The sequence below is a fragment of the Kryptolebias marmoratus genome, linkage group LG1 (assembly GCF_001649575.2).
Source record: "Kryptolebias marmoratus isolate JLee-2015 linkage group LG1, ASM164957v2, whole genome shotgun sequence".
Classification (NCBI taxonomy): domain Eukaryota; kingdom Metazoa; phylum Chordata; class Actinopteri; order Cyprinodontiformes; family Rivulidae; genus Kryptolebias; species Kryptolebias marmoratus.
Window position 1 is genome coordinate 6,300,650 of NC_051430.1, and position 11,260 is coordinate 6,311,909.

The window sequence follows — 11,260 nt, forward strand, 5'->3', positions numbered from 1 at the left end:
TATGATTGATTAAACACACTGATATTTCATTGTGCCTGCCAAACAGATTACACAGAGTGGAGCCAGCGACTTTCCCAAGATGGCCGCCATGCGGATCAGATAACGAAGTTTGTAGGGAAAACATGGACTGGATTTCATGTGGTGAGGGAGTACTCTATATGAACAAGTGGAATGGATTTGATAACAACGCACCAAAGAGGATCTCTACCTTACACTGTAAAGAAAAAGAAAACTGACAGATTTATGATCATATATTGGAGTTAATAATGAAATAATATATGGTTATTTATTTAAACTCATATTCTGGCCACAATATATGGAACTTTTGTAAAAAAAAAAAAAAAAAAATTTGACACCAAAATTATTTAGGGGGGCTTGAAAACATTTTAGGGGGGCTGAAGCCCGCATAAAACAGGCCTAGTGACGCCACTGCTCCAGTCTAATGAAACAATTCAACATTATTTTTTTAATCTACTGAAGTACTGAAGAAGATAGCTAGATTTGGATCAGTTTTTTTTAAGACCTGAACATGTTTTCTGCCAGAGGAGAGCTCCAATGCAGGTGTCAAAATACAGCTCTAGTTCTCTTGAGACAGGCTGGAGCAACCAAACTGAGATGCGCTTAAGAGGAAAGAGCTCCTGCAAATTGAAATATATTTTTTATCTTTTCTTGATTGTATTTCATTTAAATTTTTATACTTTTATGTCTCATGGTTATTTTGTAGTTATTGTCTTTACCTATCATATAATTAGGGTTCCAAGCCCCCGGGAGCAAGCGGGCGGCCAATGCAAGGCATGGCCGTTCGCCTGCTCCCAGCGGAGCAGGGAACCCTATTGTTTTTGTAAGGATTTTTCACGATTGTGTATTATTATTCTTCTCCGGTAAAACTACGTGGCCAGAAAAAACAGAAACTGCTGGAGAAAAGCCAACAAGGCAGTCTGATAGAAAAACGCTACCGCTACTCAGACAACAAAAATCATATCGTCCCATACCTAGGGGGCGCTATAACAAAGGACAATGCGTTTTTGCGAATAACTACTAACCCGTAAGTCCTATACTCAAAATCTTGATGGGACCTGAAACTATGGATGATTATGCATCTTTTTTGCAATGGCCACGCCCACTTCCGCCTAGCTAGATTTTTTGCTATAGCGCAATAAAGGCAAAACCTACTTTCGAGTACTACTCCCACATTAAAAGCTGGATCAGCGTTAAACTTGGTACATACCATCTATAGGCCGATCTGTTAAAGGGATGATCAAAAAGTTTAAAAATTTTTTAATTTTGTGCGAGTAGCGCAATACCAAACACTTCAGTGCTAGCTAGCACAACGGTTAACTATGAATTTGTTCGCCACACTTTAAGATTATGGAAAATGCATTTAGATCCCAATAGCGGATGAGATGTTGCCACTTTGTATTAAATTTTATGCGGGTTTACCAATAGGGGGCGCTATTATTTCATAAAATTTATATCTGAATAACTGCTTGATGGATTTACACCAAACTTGGTACAGAGGATCAAGACCGCACCTTCAGACGATAGCTTGAATATTATAATGAAGTGGGTGTGGCTTATATGCTATCTCACTTTTGAGCTTTGAACTCGGCCAAATCGAACTTTAACTTCGCGGAAATTACTGATCTATTACAGAATTGCGCTCTCTACGTATTACAGAGAAATTGCAACATTTGGCCTCTAGGTGGCGCTGCTACAGCAAAAATGCCTTTTTGCAAATTCTTTCACAACAACTACATGTACGCACAGTATCTCTATTCTGGTGTGTTCTATGAGCCATGCCTTTTTACCTGAGTTTTGAAAAAAAATTGTAAAATTATTCTAATTAGTAGAAAACTTACAAAATATGCGTGACCTACTTTCGTTAACTCCTCCCGAGGCTCAAAGCCAATTGAAGTGAAACTTCACATAGTATGACGGCAAGACTGGCTAACAAAAAACTAGAACAGATTTTCAAAAAAATGTTCAATTTATGAATTATGCGTGAACAAAATTTTTTTTCCCCCCCAAAAAAGTTTATTGAGCATAACTTTAGAACAATTTACAATTTATTATTAGTTTTCATACCAGTGGTGCCTAAGGCCGAAACAAAGATTTCTTTCCATTTTCAGCTTGATCCAACACTAGGGGGCGCTACAAAGAGGTAAAGTTTATACTGCCGAAATGGCTGAATAGATTTACGTGAAACTTGGTGGGTATCTTCAGGATACAACCCTGAAACTATGTTATCAATATGGTAATGATTGGTCAAATTGGGCGTGGCTTATGTGCAAAATTGTATGTGTAGCCTTCAAAATTTTGAAAAATTCACAAAAAATCACTTGTTGAATTTAGAGTGCTAAGACTTACAGGATATGTTCCTTGCAAAATCTGTAAAAGTGCAGATCAAAATTTGCGGCTCTATATTCAAGTGTGTCGTTACTATCTACGAAGATCGTAACTGAAGCTAGCAGTAGCAACTGAAACTCTGTTTTGCCGAACGACTTGAAATTTGCTACTCTGTTCACAATTTGCCTATCTACAACCCCCAAAAAATATCGCTTAAATTTCAGCGCCCCCTTGTGGTTAATAAAGAAAAACATATAAATGCTAACCAACATAGCCAGTTTTCATTTTTTAAAAAAAAAAAACCTTTAGACTATGGTGGATTAGAAAATTTGGGCAAACAAAGGACATGATAATTGTCATCTGTGAATATTTCAAGATTTCTTTGAAGCATTATTAATTTTTTAACAAATTTCTGAATATATTTTAGTATGACCAGCACAGCTACGACGAAGGTTAACTATTTCTTCTACAAAAGCCGTTGACTGTGGAGATTTCCTAAAGCGCAAACATTATTCCACATATACACACGGTGATGTGGGAATATTTGGGAAATTTTACAATAAAGTTTAAATTTGTTATGAATTTTTGCGTATTGGCTGGACATCATGAAAATGACGTTTTCAATTTTTCATAAAGAATGTGTTTGATGCAGTGACATAGAAATAAAATAATATTATTCCACATGTAGGCATGGTCACTAGAGAATATTTTGGTAATTTTTGGAAGAGTTATGGATTTTTTATGAATATTTTGTTGGCTCATTGTGGTATAACATTAAAGCTATTTTTTTTTTTTTACTGAATCAGCATTGGAACTAGGGACATGGAGATAAATGCATATTATTACAGATGTAGACTTGATCATCTGAGAATATTTTGGTATTTTTCGAATGAATATTGATTTTTCTATGAATTTATTTCTTTGGCTCGGTGTGGTATCAAATGGCAGTTAGCTTTTCCTCCCTGAGCTTTCTACACAAATTGTACCGTTCCGTCTTACGAAGCACTTTGAGTACGCACCGTACTGGCGAGTTTCGACTCGGCCCGCTCGCTGAGAGAGGCGGCGGAGCCACGCCGGCGGGGCGTCAGGATCGGAGCGCGCGGATAGGGGCGGAGTGTGGGGGCTTGGAACCCGTTGATAACTGCTTGCAGTTCTAGTTAAGTATTTGTGTTTCTAGAGAGAAACAAAGCAGGGTTTCTGTTCTGAAAACTCCCTCAAGAATGCTGTCTGTCCTCTAGTCACCAACAGTTGCAGCCCAATGAGATGGTTTAAGGAGCAGTTTCCCAGGTCAGTGAAGAAGCTCAGCTCTTCACCTGCCCCCCACACAGGATGAGCCATTCACTATGGATACTAACATACAGGTGTAATGGAGGATTTATTAAGTAAAGAATACAACAATAGTTCACAAGAATTGTTTACTTTTACTTTTCGTTTTACCTTGTTTCTGCAAGCGTTCTGGTTTTTCTTTGCTTCTAAATTTGAAAAATATCTTGTCATTAATTTGTTATGTAACATTATAAATATGCAACAGGTCATACAGAACATCAAAACAAGAAAGTAAACAAGAAAAGAGAGTTTAGTGCATTTGCATGTTGTACTCATTTTTGGTTAATTTAATTTGAAACATTAAAACTGAATGTGTGATGAGAGAACATAATGTTAAACTATGATGTGAAGACTATTGATGTGAAGTATTTTCATATGGAGTATGGTATATAGAGTATGTTCAAGACAAGAAGAATAAACCTTCCTGTTGAATGCTGTTGGAAGCTCAATGTGTGTGTTTCATTATTTCTGTCACAGCACCACACGTTGGGACTACAAACAATCACATTACCGTCAGCTCATCCAAGGTAGATGGGTAATATTTACAATTATGACTACACTTACAACATTCTTTTTTTTAAATAAATATTATAGCTAGGGTTGGCTTGGGTTTCCTGAGCTATCCCTTAGTTATGTTGCTATAAGCTTAGACTGCTGGATGACAAAGTGACCACAATTTCTCACTCTGCTGTACTCTCCATGTTTGTCTTAGAAATTATTTTAATCATTAATGTGTTTCTTTGTTGTTGTTGTTGTTTTCCAATAGAAACTACACCTGGACCAATCCTTCTATGTTTGTCTGTGTCTCTTTCCTATCCTCTCAAATTACAGACGGTCAGAGCAAATGTCCACTCGTCCTGAGCCTGGATCTGCTGAAGGTTTCTCCTTGTAAGAAGGGAGTTGTTCTTCTCCACTGTCACCATCATGCTGCTCAGGATGGGAGATTGTGACAAAGGGAGAATTTGACACAATCCTGATAGATTCTTTAGATAACTTCCACATACAGTACATTATGAATTCTGATTAGTTAGTGTACTGTATTACTGGTAATTGTAATGAAATTACTCTAACTGGATTTGAATGTTGGTCTTGGACTGAATTGGATATGATTTGGATTTTTTTGCATGCTTGTGTGTTGTAACCAGCAGCCTAGAGATGACTTCTGTTGTGAATTAGCATTATAAATATAAATTGAAGTGAATTAAGTCATTGGCAGACAAGGTGTTAAAGCAAAAAAGGGCCAGAGACAAACACAGCCTGAAAACAGAAACGTTCAATTTATTTTTATTTTCTTTTTCGCAAACACAATTTACACAGACAGAGATACCTAAGGTATGTAAGGTAATATGATAAAGCCATATTTTACGTGTGAGTTGCAGTTCCTGCTGCTTCCTGATTCTACCTGGTAGCAGCGTAAACAACATGTGACTCCTGTTGTCGCTCTGACACAGACCTGTGGTTTCTTTTTGCTTTTGTCTGGAAACTCAGAGCTGCGTAGTTCAAATCATTGCAGCTCAAATTCTGAAAAATAAAACATTTAAATGATAAGCTGAAATTAATTTGAAATTGAGGTAAAGCAGGTGAACTTGTTGGTTTTGTGTCATGATTACACAAAAAGAGAATTATTGTGTGAATACTGATTCAGCATTCACAGTTATTTTCCTGTTTTCTGATTTCTGAGCAGTCAGAGATGCACTGGTCTTTGCAGCCATTTGTTTTATGAAAATGTCTAATGATTCTCAGCTAGTATCACACCAAATTTTTCTTTTTCTGTTTCCCAAAGTCATTTGGCTCCATTTTGAATTGTGTTAAGTCTATAAGTTGGGAAGTTATTGATATATATTCAGTGATCACTTTAAGAAAAATGTTGTGGTTGTCACAACAAACAAGTGATTAAATTTTGGTGTTGATCTGGATCACAATCTGGGTCGTACAAATCTCTAATGACCCTACAGCCTTGGAGGAGGTTTGCACTCTCCAAGTGCTTCTAGTCTATGTTTTTTCCATTGACCACGTCATTTTGAGGATGAGAGGGCCATCTCTGGGTGGTGCGGCCTCTATTATCTCTATTATTACTATCACTGACTCCTGATGACTCCATATGGTACTTAGGTCAGAGCTGAACAATTACTCTCTGTTAAATCATCACATGGCAGTCGTTCCCCTTCATTGTCATATACGTACTTTGTAAGAAAACTAAACTTGGTAACACTTCTATGTTTGGACCAAAAACTGACAACTTTGATACCCTCTGTTCAGATTACTGTTTCTCCTCTGACTCCCCCATCATAAGTCAGACCAGCATTACCTTAAGATGTAACCATATCTTCACCTAGGCCATATGGAGGTGAATCATATTGCTGCGGTGATTTTTTATTACATTGTTCTCTCATTTTTAACTGTTACTCCTGAGACATTTCACTAAACTGTTTGAAGATATCAGTTTTAATCAGTCCATTATGAAGCAGAACTATTCAATGGTCAGTCCCATATTTAACTACAGACCCATATAATGTCTCTCCTTATCCAGTTTTGGCTCAGATATTCATAAAGGTTTTGATCACCCCCTATGTCAATGGTGTCCAATCCTGATCCTTAAGGGCCAGTGTCCTGCATGTTTTAGTTGTCTGTCTGCTCCTCAGCTGGTCTTTAATTCTTCAGAAGCCTGTTAATCACTCCTTCAGTCAAATCAGTTGTGTTGAAGCAGAGAAACACCTAAAACATGCAGGACCAGGACTCAACACCACTACTCTACAGGAAAATGACGATGCTTGCAGATTACAAAACTCAAGATTGTGAAACTGCACCACGTCAGATTTTTCCATTGATTTTTGAGTACTTGAATTAGAAATGGGATGAAATGAAAAAACACCTAAGAGCACTTTCATTAATTAATTATGTGAGAAAATATTGTGATAAACCAGAGTCACTAGACAAGTTAATTAATTTAACCAATTAAAAGGCACAACTGTTTAAAGGAAAGAAAATGCGAATAGAACTACAAGTCCAGATGATCTAACACTTTCACATTCGTCATCAACCCTGCTCCTGCTGCTTGTGTACTACCTTCATCTTCGATAAATTATTCTGAAGCAGATGCAGATCAGATAGACTCAGGTAACTCCAGAGGAATGGCTACAATGAGGAGATGGTTTAATGTGATGATGTTTTTGCCTATGTGTGTGTGTGTGCGTGTGTTTGTTTGTCCGTTGGCAAAATATCTTGTGAACCAGTGTACCAATTATAATGAATCTTTAACCGAAACAGCTACAACTCTGTAATTTCTCAACTTTGGGATGAAAATTGGCAGTTGAAAAGTAATTGTTCTGAAATGCTAAGCCTTTAATGAGTAAAGTTTCTTCAATAATAATATTATCACATGATTAAAACAACTTTCAAAACAATCTTAATGTTAAAGTAAAGAGTTCACCTTGTTTCTTTCTCCCTGCAGCTCTGCACTCAAAGCTAAAAGTAAAAAACAAAAGTTTGATTAGTTTTATTATTTTATTACTGATGAAAACATATTTTACTGCAGTTATCTGGCAGTTTACAGAAAGATATGCAGTAGCATCAGTAAACTGTACCTTTTTGAAGTTTCCTGAGTTTTACAGCCAGAACAATGATTACTGTAGTGAGGAAAACACTCAGAGTACCAAAGATTACCGACATTTGATCCATTGGTCTATCAGCTTCCCCTGGTTACAAATTAGAAGATCAGAATCAAATAGATTTATGTGCGTTGGGTTTTTAAATGAGACAGGCAGATCTTTAGAGAAAGAAAACCCTTACTTTTAGTTTTGGAATCCAACTCATCATTGGATTCATCTTTACCTGTGAGGAAAACATTATTTTCTATTTTCATAAGTCTGTGATAACTTTAAAACATCTTGGAAATGTAACAATACAACTAAAGATGACAGGATTATCCTGACTACAGTCTTACCTTGAATGATTAACTCTGTTGAGCTGCCAATGACTGTATGTTTCCTTATGTAGAACCCACAGAAATACAGCCCAGAATCTGATCGCTCCACGTGTTTGATTTGGAGAAAGATGGTGGTGATGTTGGAGCTCATATTAAATTTTCCAGTTTGGAATTCATCACAGTACGAAGCTTCATCATCATCAGCCTTGTACATGGAGGAGATACAGCTTGGTCCAGTTTTGTGGACCACTCTGAACCAGTCCGTCTGAGTTGGATCTGTCGAAATGTTGGAGCACAGCAGGGTGACGTCCTCACCAGACTGGACCTCCATAGTCTGAGACTCACAGATCCAACCTAAAAATTAACAGTAGATTCATGTCTGAGGTGATAACAACCATGCATTAATTCAAACTCAATTAATTCAAATTAAATTACATAAAGGAGAATACAACATAAAGACGAAAGCATATTCATGTGTTTAATTCACTTACTGCTGCAGCAGAGAAGTAAAGCTGTTTTTAGAATGAAGCTCTTCATTCCTGGGTTAACTCTGTCAGAGTCATACCACTTTAGATTCTGAAGAGGGTTTTATTAAGAAGAGGTGTGGTCTTCAAAGGTTCATGCAAAAGGGCGGGACATTTTCCTAACCCAATCTTTAATGTAGGTCATTTCTCTGGAAATTTCAGACAAAACATTAGGCAGAGACTTAGTTTTACTAAAAATGCAGCTTTTGTAACTTGTGTTAAAATTTTCTACAACAATCTGTCATGACGGGGAAAGATGGAGGCGAACCCAGAACGCAGACAGGTCATCTTTTAACGAAAAGTAATTTATTAAATTAAAAACTAACAAAAACAAAAAGCTGACGTGGCAGCAAAATAAAGAACTAAACAAAACATCCAAAGAAGCAAGGCAAGGCTAGGCAAGACAGCGAAGGTACAGGATCCAACATAAACACAACAATGAACCGACGGGGAAGTAGAGAAGCTGACCAGGTTTTAAAACTGAGGATAATTATGGGAAGTGGACACAGGTGAGTGAGTACAATCGCTGACAGGTGAAGATGGGTGTGGCAGACAAACAGGGGCCGACTGAGGGGAAGTGAATAATGACAGAGGACAAGGAACAAAACAGAACAATTCACAGACAAAAAGAACAACAAAACAAATGAAGATAAAACAAAACCCAAATCCTAACAGAGCCCCCCTCTCACGGGACGGCTCCCCACGTCCCGAAAAAAAAAAAAAAACTAACACGGGAGGGTGGTGGGGGAAAAGACCAAACACAGGATGGAGGGCAAGAACAAAAAACAAAAACCGACCAGGCAAAAGGCCAGGGGAAAACAAAAAATTATAGTTCAGGCGGGCAGCCCGTGGGCAGCCCGCGTGACGTCCGCGACGAGGCAAGAGTTCCGGTGTGCGACTTGAGAGCCGTCTGCGACGAAGCAAGAGCTCCGCTGTGCGGCCCGTGAGCCATCTGCGACAAGGCAAGAGTTCAGGAATCTGACACTGGCGTGAAGGAGACGTGGACCAGGCGGGTGTGGGAGAGGACCAGGCGGGCATGGGCGAGGACCAGGCGGGCATGGACCAGGCAGGCGTGGACCAGGGGGGCGTGGACCAGGGGGGCGTGAGCCGGACAGGCGTGAGCCGGACAGGCGTGAGCCGGACAGGCGTGGACCAGGGGGGCGGGAGCCGGACAGGCGTGGACCAGGCAGGCGTAAGCTGAGCAGAGAGAGACGTCGACCCCCGACGTGGCTGAGCAGAGCGAGACGTCGACCCTCGACGTGGCTGAGCAGAGCGAGACGTCGACCCTTGACGTGGCTGAGCAGAGCGAGGCGAAGGTGTCGTCCGGGACCCTCCGTGAGGCAGGCGTCAGCTGGACCCGCCCGTAGAACGGCGGCGTTAGCTGGACCCACCCTTGGAGCGGCAGCGGCAGCTGGACCCGCCCGAGGAACTGTGGCAGCGGCGTCAGCTGGACCTACCCGAGGAACTGTGGCAGCGGCGTCAGCTGGACCCGCCCGAGGAACTGTGGCGGCGGCGTCAGCAGGAACCGCCCGAGGAGCTGAGGCGACGGCGTCGGATTAACCCGCCCGTGGAGCTGAGGCGATGGCATCAGACTGACCTGCCCATGGAACTGACGCAGCGGCGTCGGACTGACCAGCCTGTGAATCTGTGGCGGCGGCGTCAGACTGACCCACCCATGGAGCTGGGACGGCGGCGTCGGCCTGACCCACCTGTGGATCTGTGGCTGGGGCAGTGAGACCAAGGATGGTGGAGCATCGTGGTCACCAACCCCCACAGACGCTGTGAGGTGAGGCGTTGTCCTGGCTGACCCCCACTGAGACACTGTGAGGTGGGGCGTCGTCCTGGCTGACCCTCACTGAGACGCTATGAGGTGGGGCGTCGTCGACGGCAGACTTGGCAGACTGTGGAAACTCTGTGGGCTCTGCAGAGGGTGCTGGAAACTCTGGAGGGGCTGTGAGCGAGGCAGGAGAGACTATGAGAGGCGCTGAGAGCGAGACAGGAGGCATTGTAGGTGGCGCTGAGAGCGAGACTGGAGATCCTGCAGGCTGAGCTGAGAGTGAGGTTGGAGACACTGCAGGCACTAGAGACTCTGAAGGCACTGGAAGCTCTGTGAGCTCTGCAGAGGGCGTGAGCGGCACTAAGGGGTCTGGGATAATTTTGACTGGCTTGGGTGAGTGCGTAGAACAGGCTGACTTGGAAGACTGGGCGGAACTGGCTGCATCAATCAACTGTCCTTTTAATTGGGTTATTTCATTGAAGAAGTTCATGAATATGGGGATGGCAAGGAGTCCAGGTTTTGACAACAGGATGTTTTCGATTATGTTGCAGGTGAGAATGTTATGTTTGGGAACCGGGGTTATTCTTTAATGATGAAAACAGTCTTTGAACCTGTAATAAAATGTCCAGGAGTTCGACAGAGGAGAAATCTGTGGTATGAACATGAAATGGAGGAGGCGTGGTGACTGCCATGACCGAGGGTGGCGAGATGACTGCCGCTGCGGAAAGGAGCGTGGTGCTTGCAGCAGCCGGTGGAGACGGGGAGGCTGCCAATAGAGGCACTGGAGCTGCCACGGGCCGCACGGGCATGGCGGCTGCAACCGACGAAGGTGTGATGGTTGATGCGGCTGATGAGGGCTTAAAGGCTGTTGTGGTCAGTGCGGGCCTAGCGACTGCAGCTGACGGAGGCGTCATTATTGCTGCAGCCGATGAGGACGTGATGGCTACCGCAGCTGACGGATGCGTGATGGTTGCTGCGGCCGACGAAGACGTGGTGACCTCCGCAGTCAGAGCCTGCCTTTTCCGACGGTGACCGTGAGACGAAGTAGAAACCGTAGACGGAGGACAGGAATTATTGCTCTCTCCGCAGCTCCCACAGGATCCGTTGTCTCTCTTCTGCAGAGAGAGCAACGCTGGGACTGATGTCTGCGGGGTTCAGGTATGGTCGGTTCATTCTGTCATGACGGGGAAAAACGGAGGCGAACCCAGAACGCAGACAGGTCATCATTTAACTTATTTAATTTATTAAATTAAGAACTAACAAAAACAAAAAGCTGATGTGGCAGCAAAATAAAGAACTAAACAAAACATCCAAAGAAGCAAGGCAAGGCTAGGCAAGACAGCGAAGGTACAGGATTAGTGG

General features: G+C 42.0%; 1 protein-coding gene across 1 annotated transcript; it reads right to left on the reverse strand.

Annotated features, from left to right (window-relative positions):
* Positions 1–4,942: 4,942 nt before the first annotated feature.
* Positions 4,943–8,690, reverse strand: LOC108249430. Its single transcript, XM_025002152.2, has 6 exons — positions 8,089–8,690; positions 7,616–7,951; positions 7,462–7,503; positions 7,257–7,367; positions 7,103–7,137; positions 4,943–5,193 (listed from the first exon to the last, which is right to left on the reverse strand). Exons 1-6 carry the CDS (start codon positions 8,132–8,134, stop codon positions 5,071–5,073), a joined length of 693 nt encoding a protein of 230 aa, XP_024857920.1. The 5' UTR covers positions 8,135–8,690; the 3' UTR covers positions 4,943–5,070.
* Positions 8,691–11,260: the final 2,570 nt, after the last annotated feature.

Bases quoted from the DNA above. Each gene is read 5' to 3' on its own strand.
- LOC108249430 (XM_025002152.2), bottom strand. From the start codon at position 8,134: ATGAAGAGCTTCATTCTAAAAACAGCTTTACTTCTCTGCTGCAGCA. The intron at 7,952-8,088 runs GTAAGTGAATTA...GTTAATTTTTAG, and splicing joins TTTACTTCTCTGCTGCAGCA to GTTGGATCTGTGAGTCTCAG. The intron at 7,504-7,615 runs GTAAGACTGTAG...TTTTCCTCACAG, and splicing joins AACAGAGTTAATCATTCAAG to GTAAAGATGAATCCAATGAT.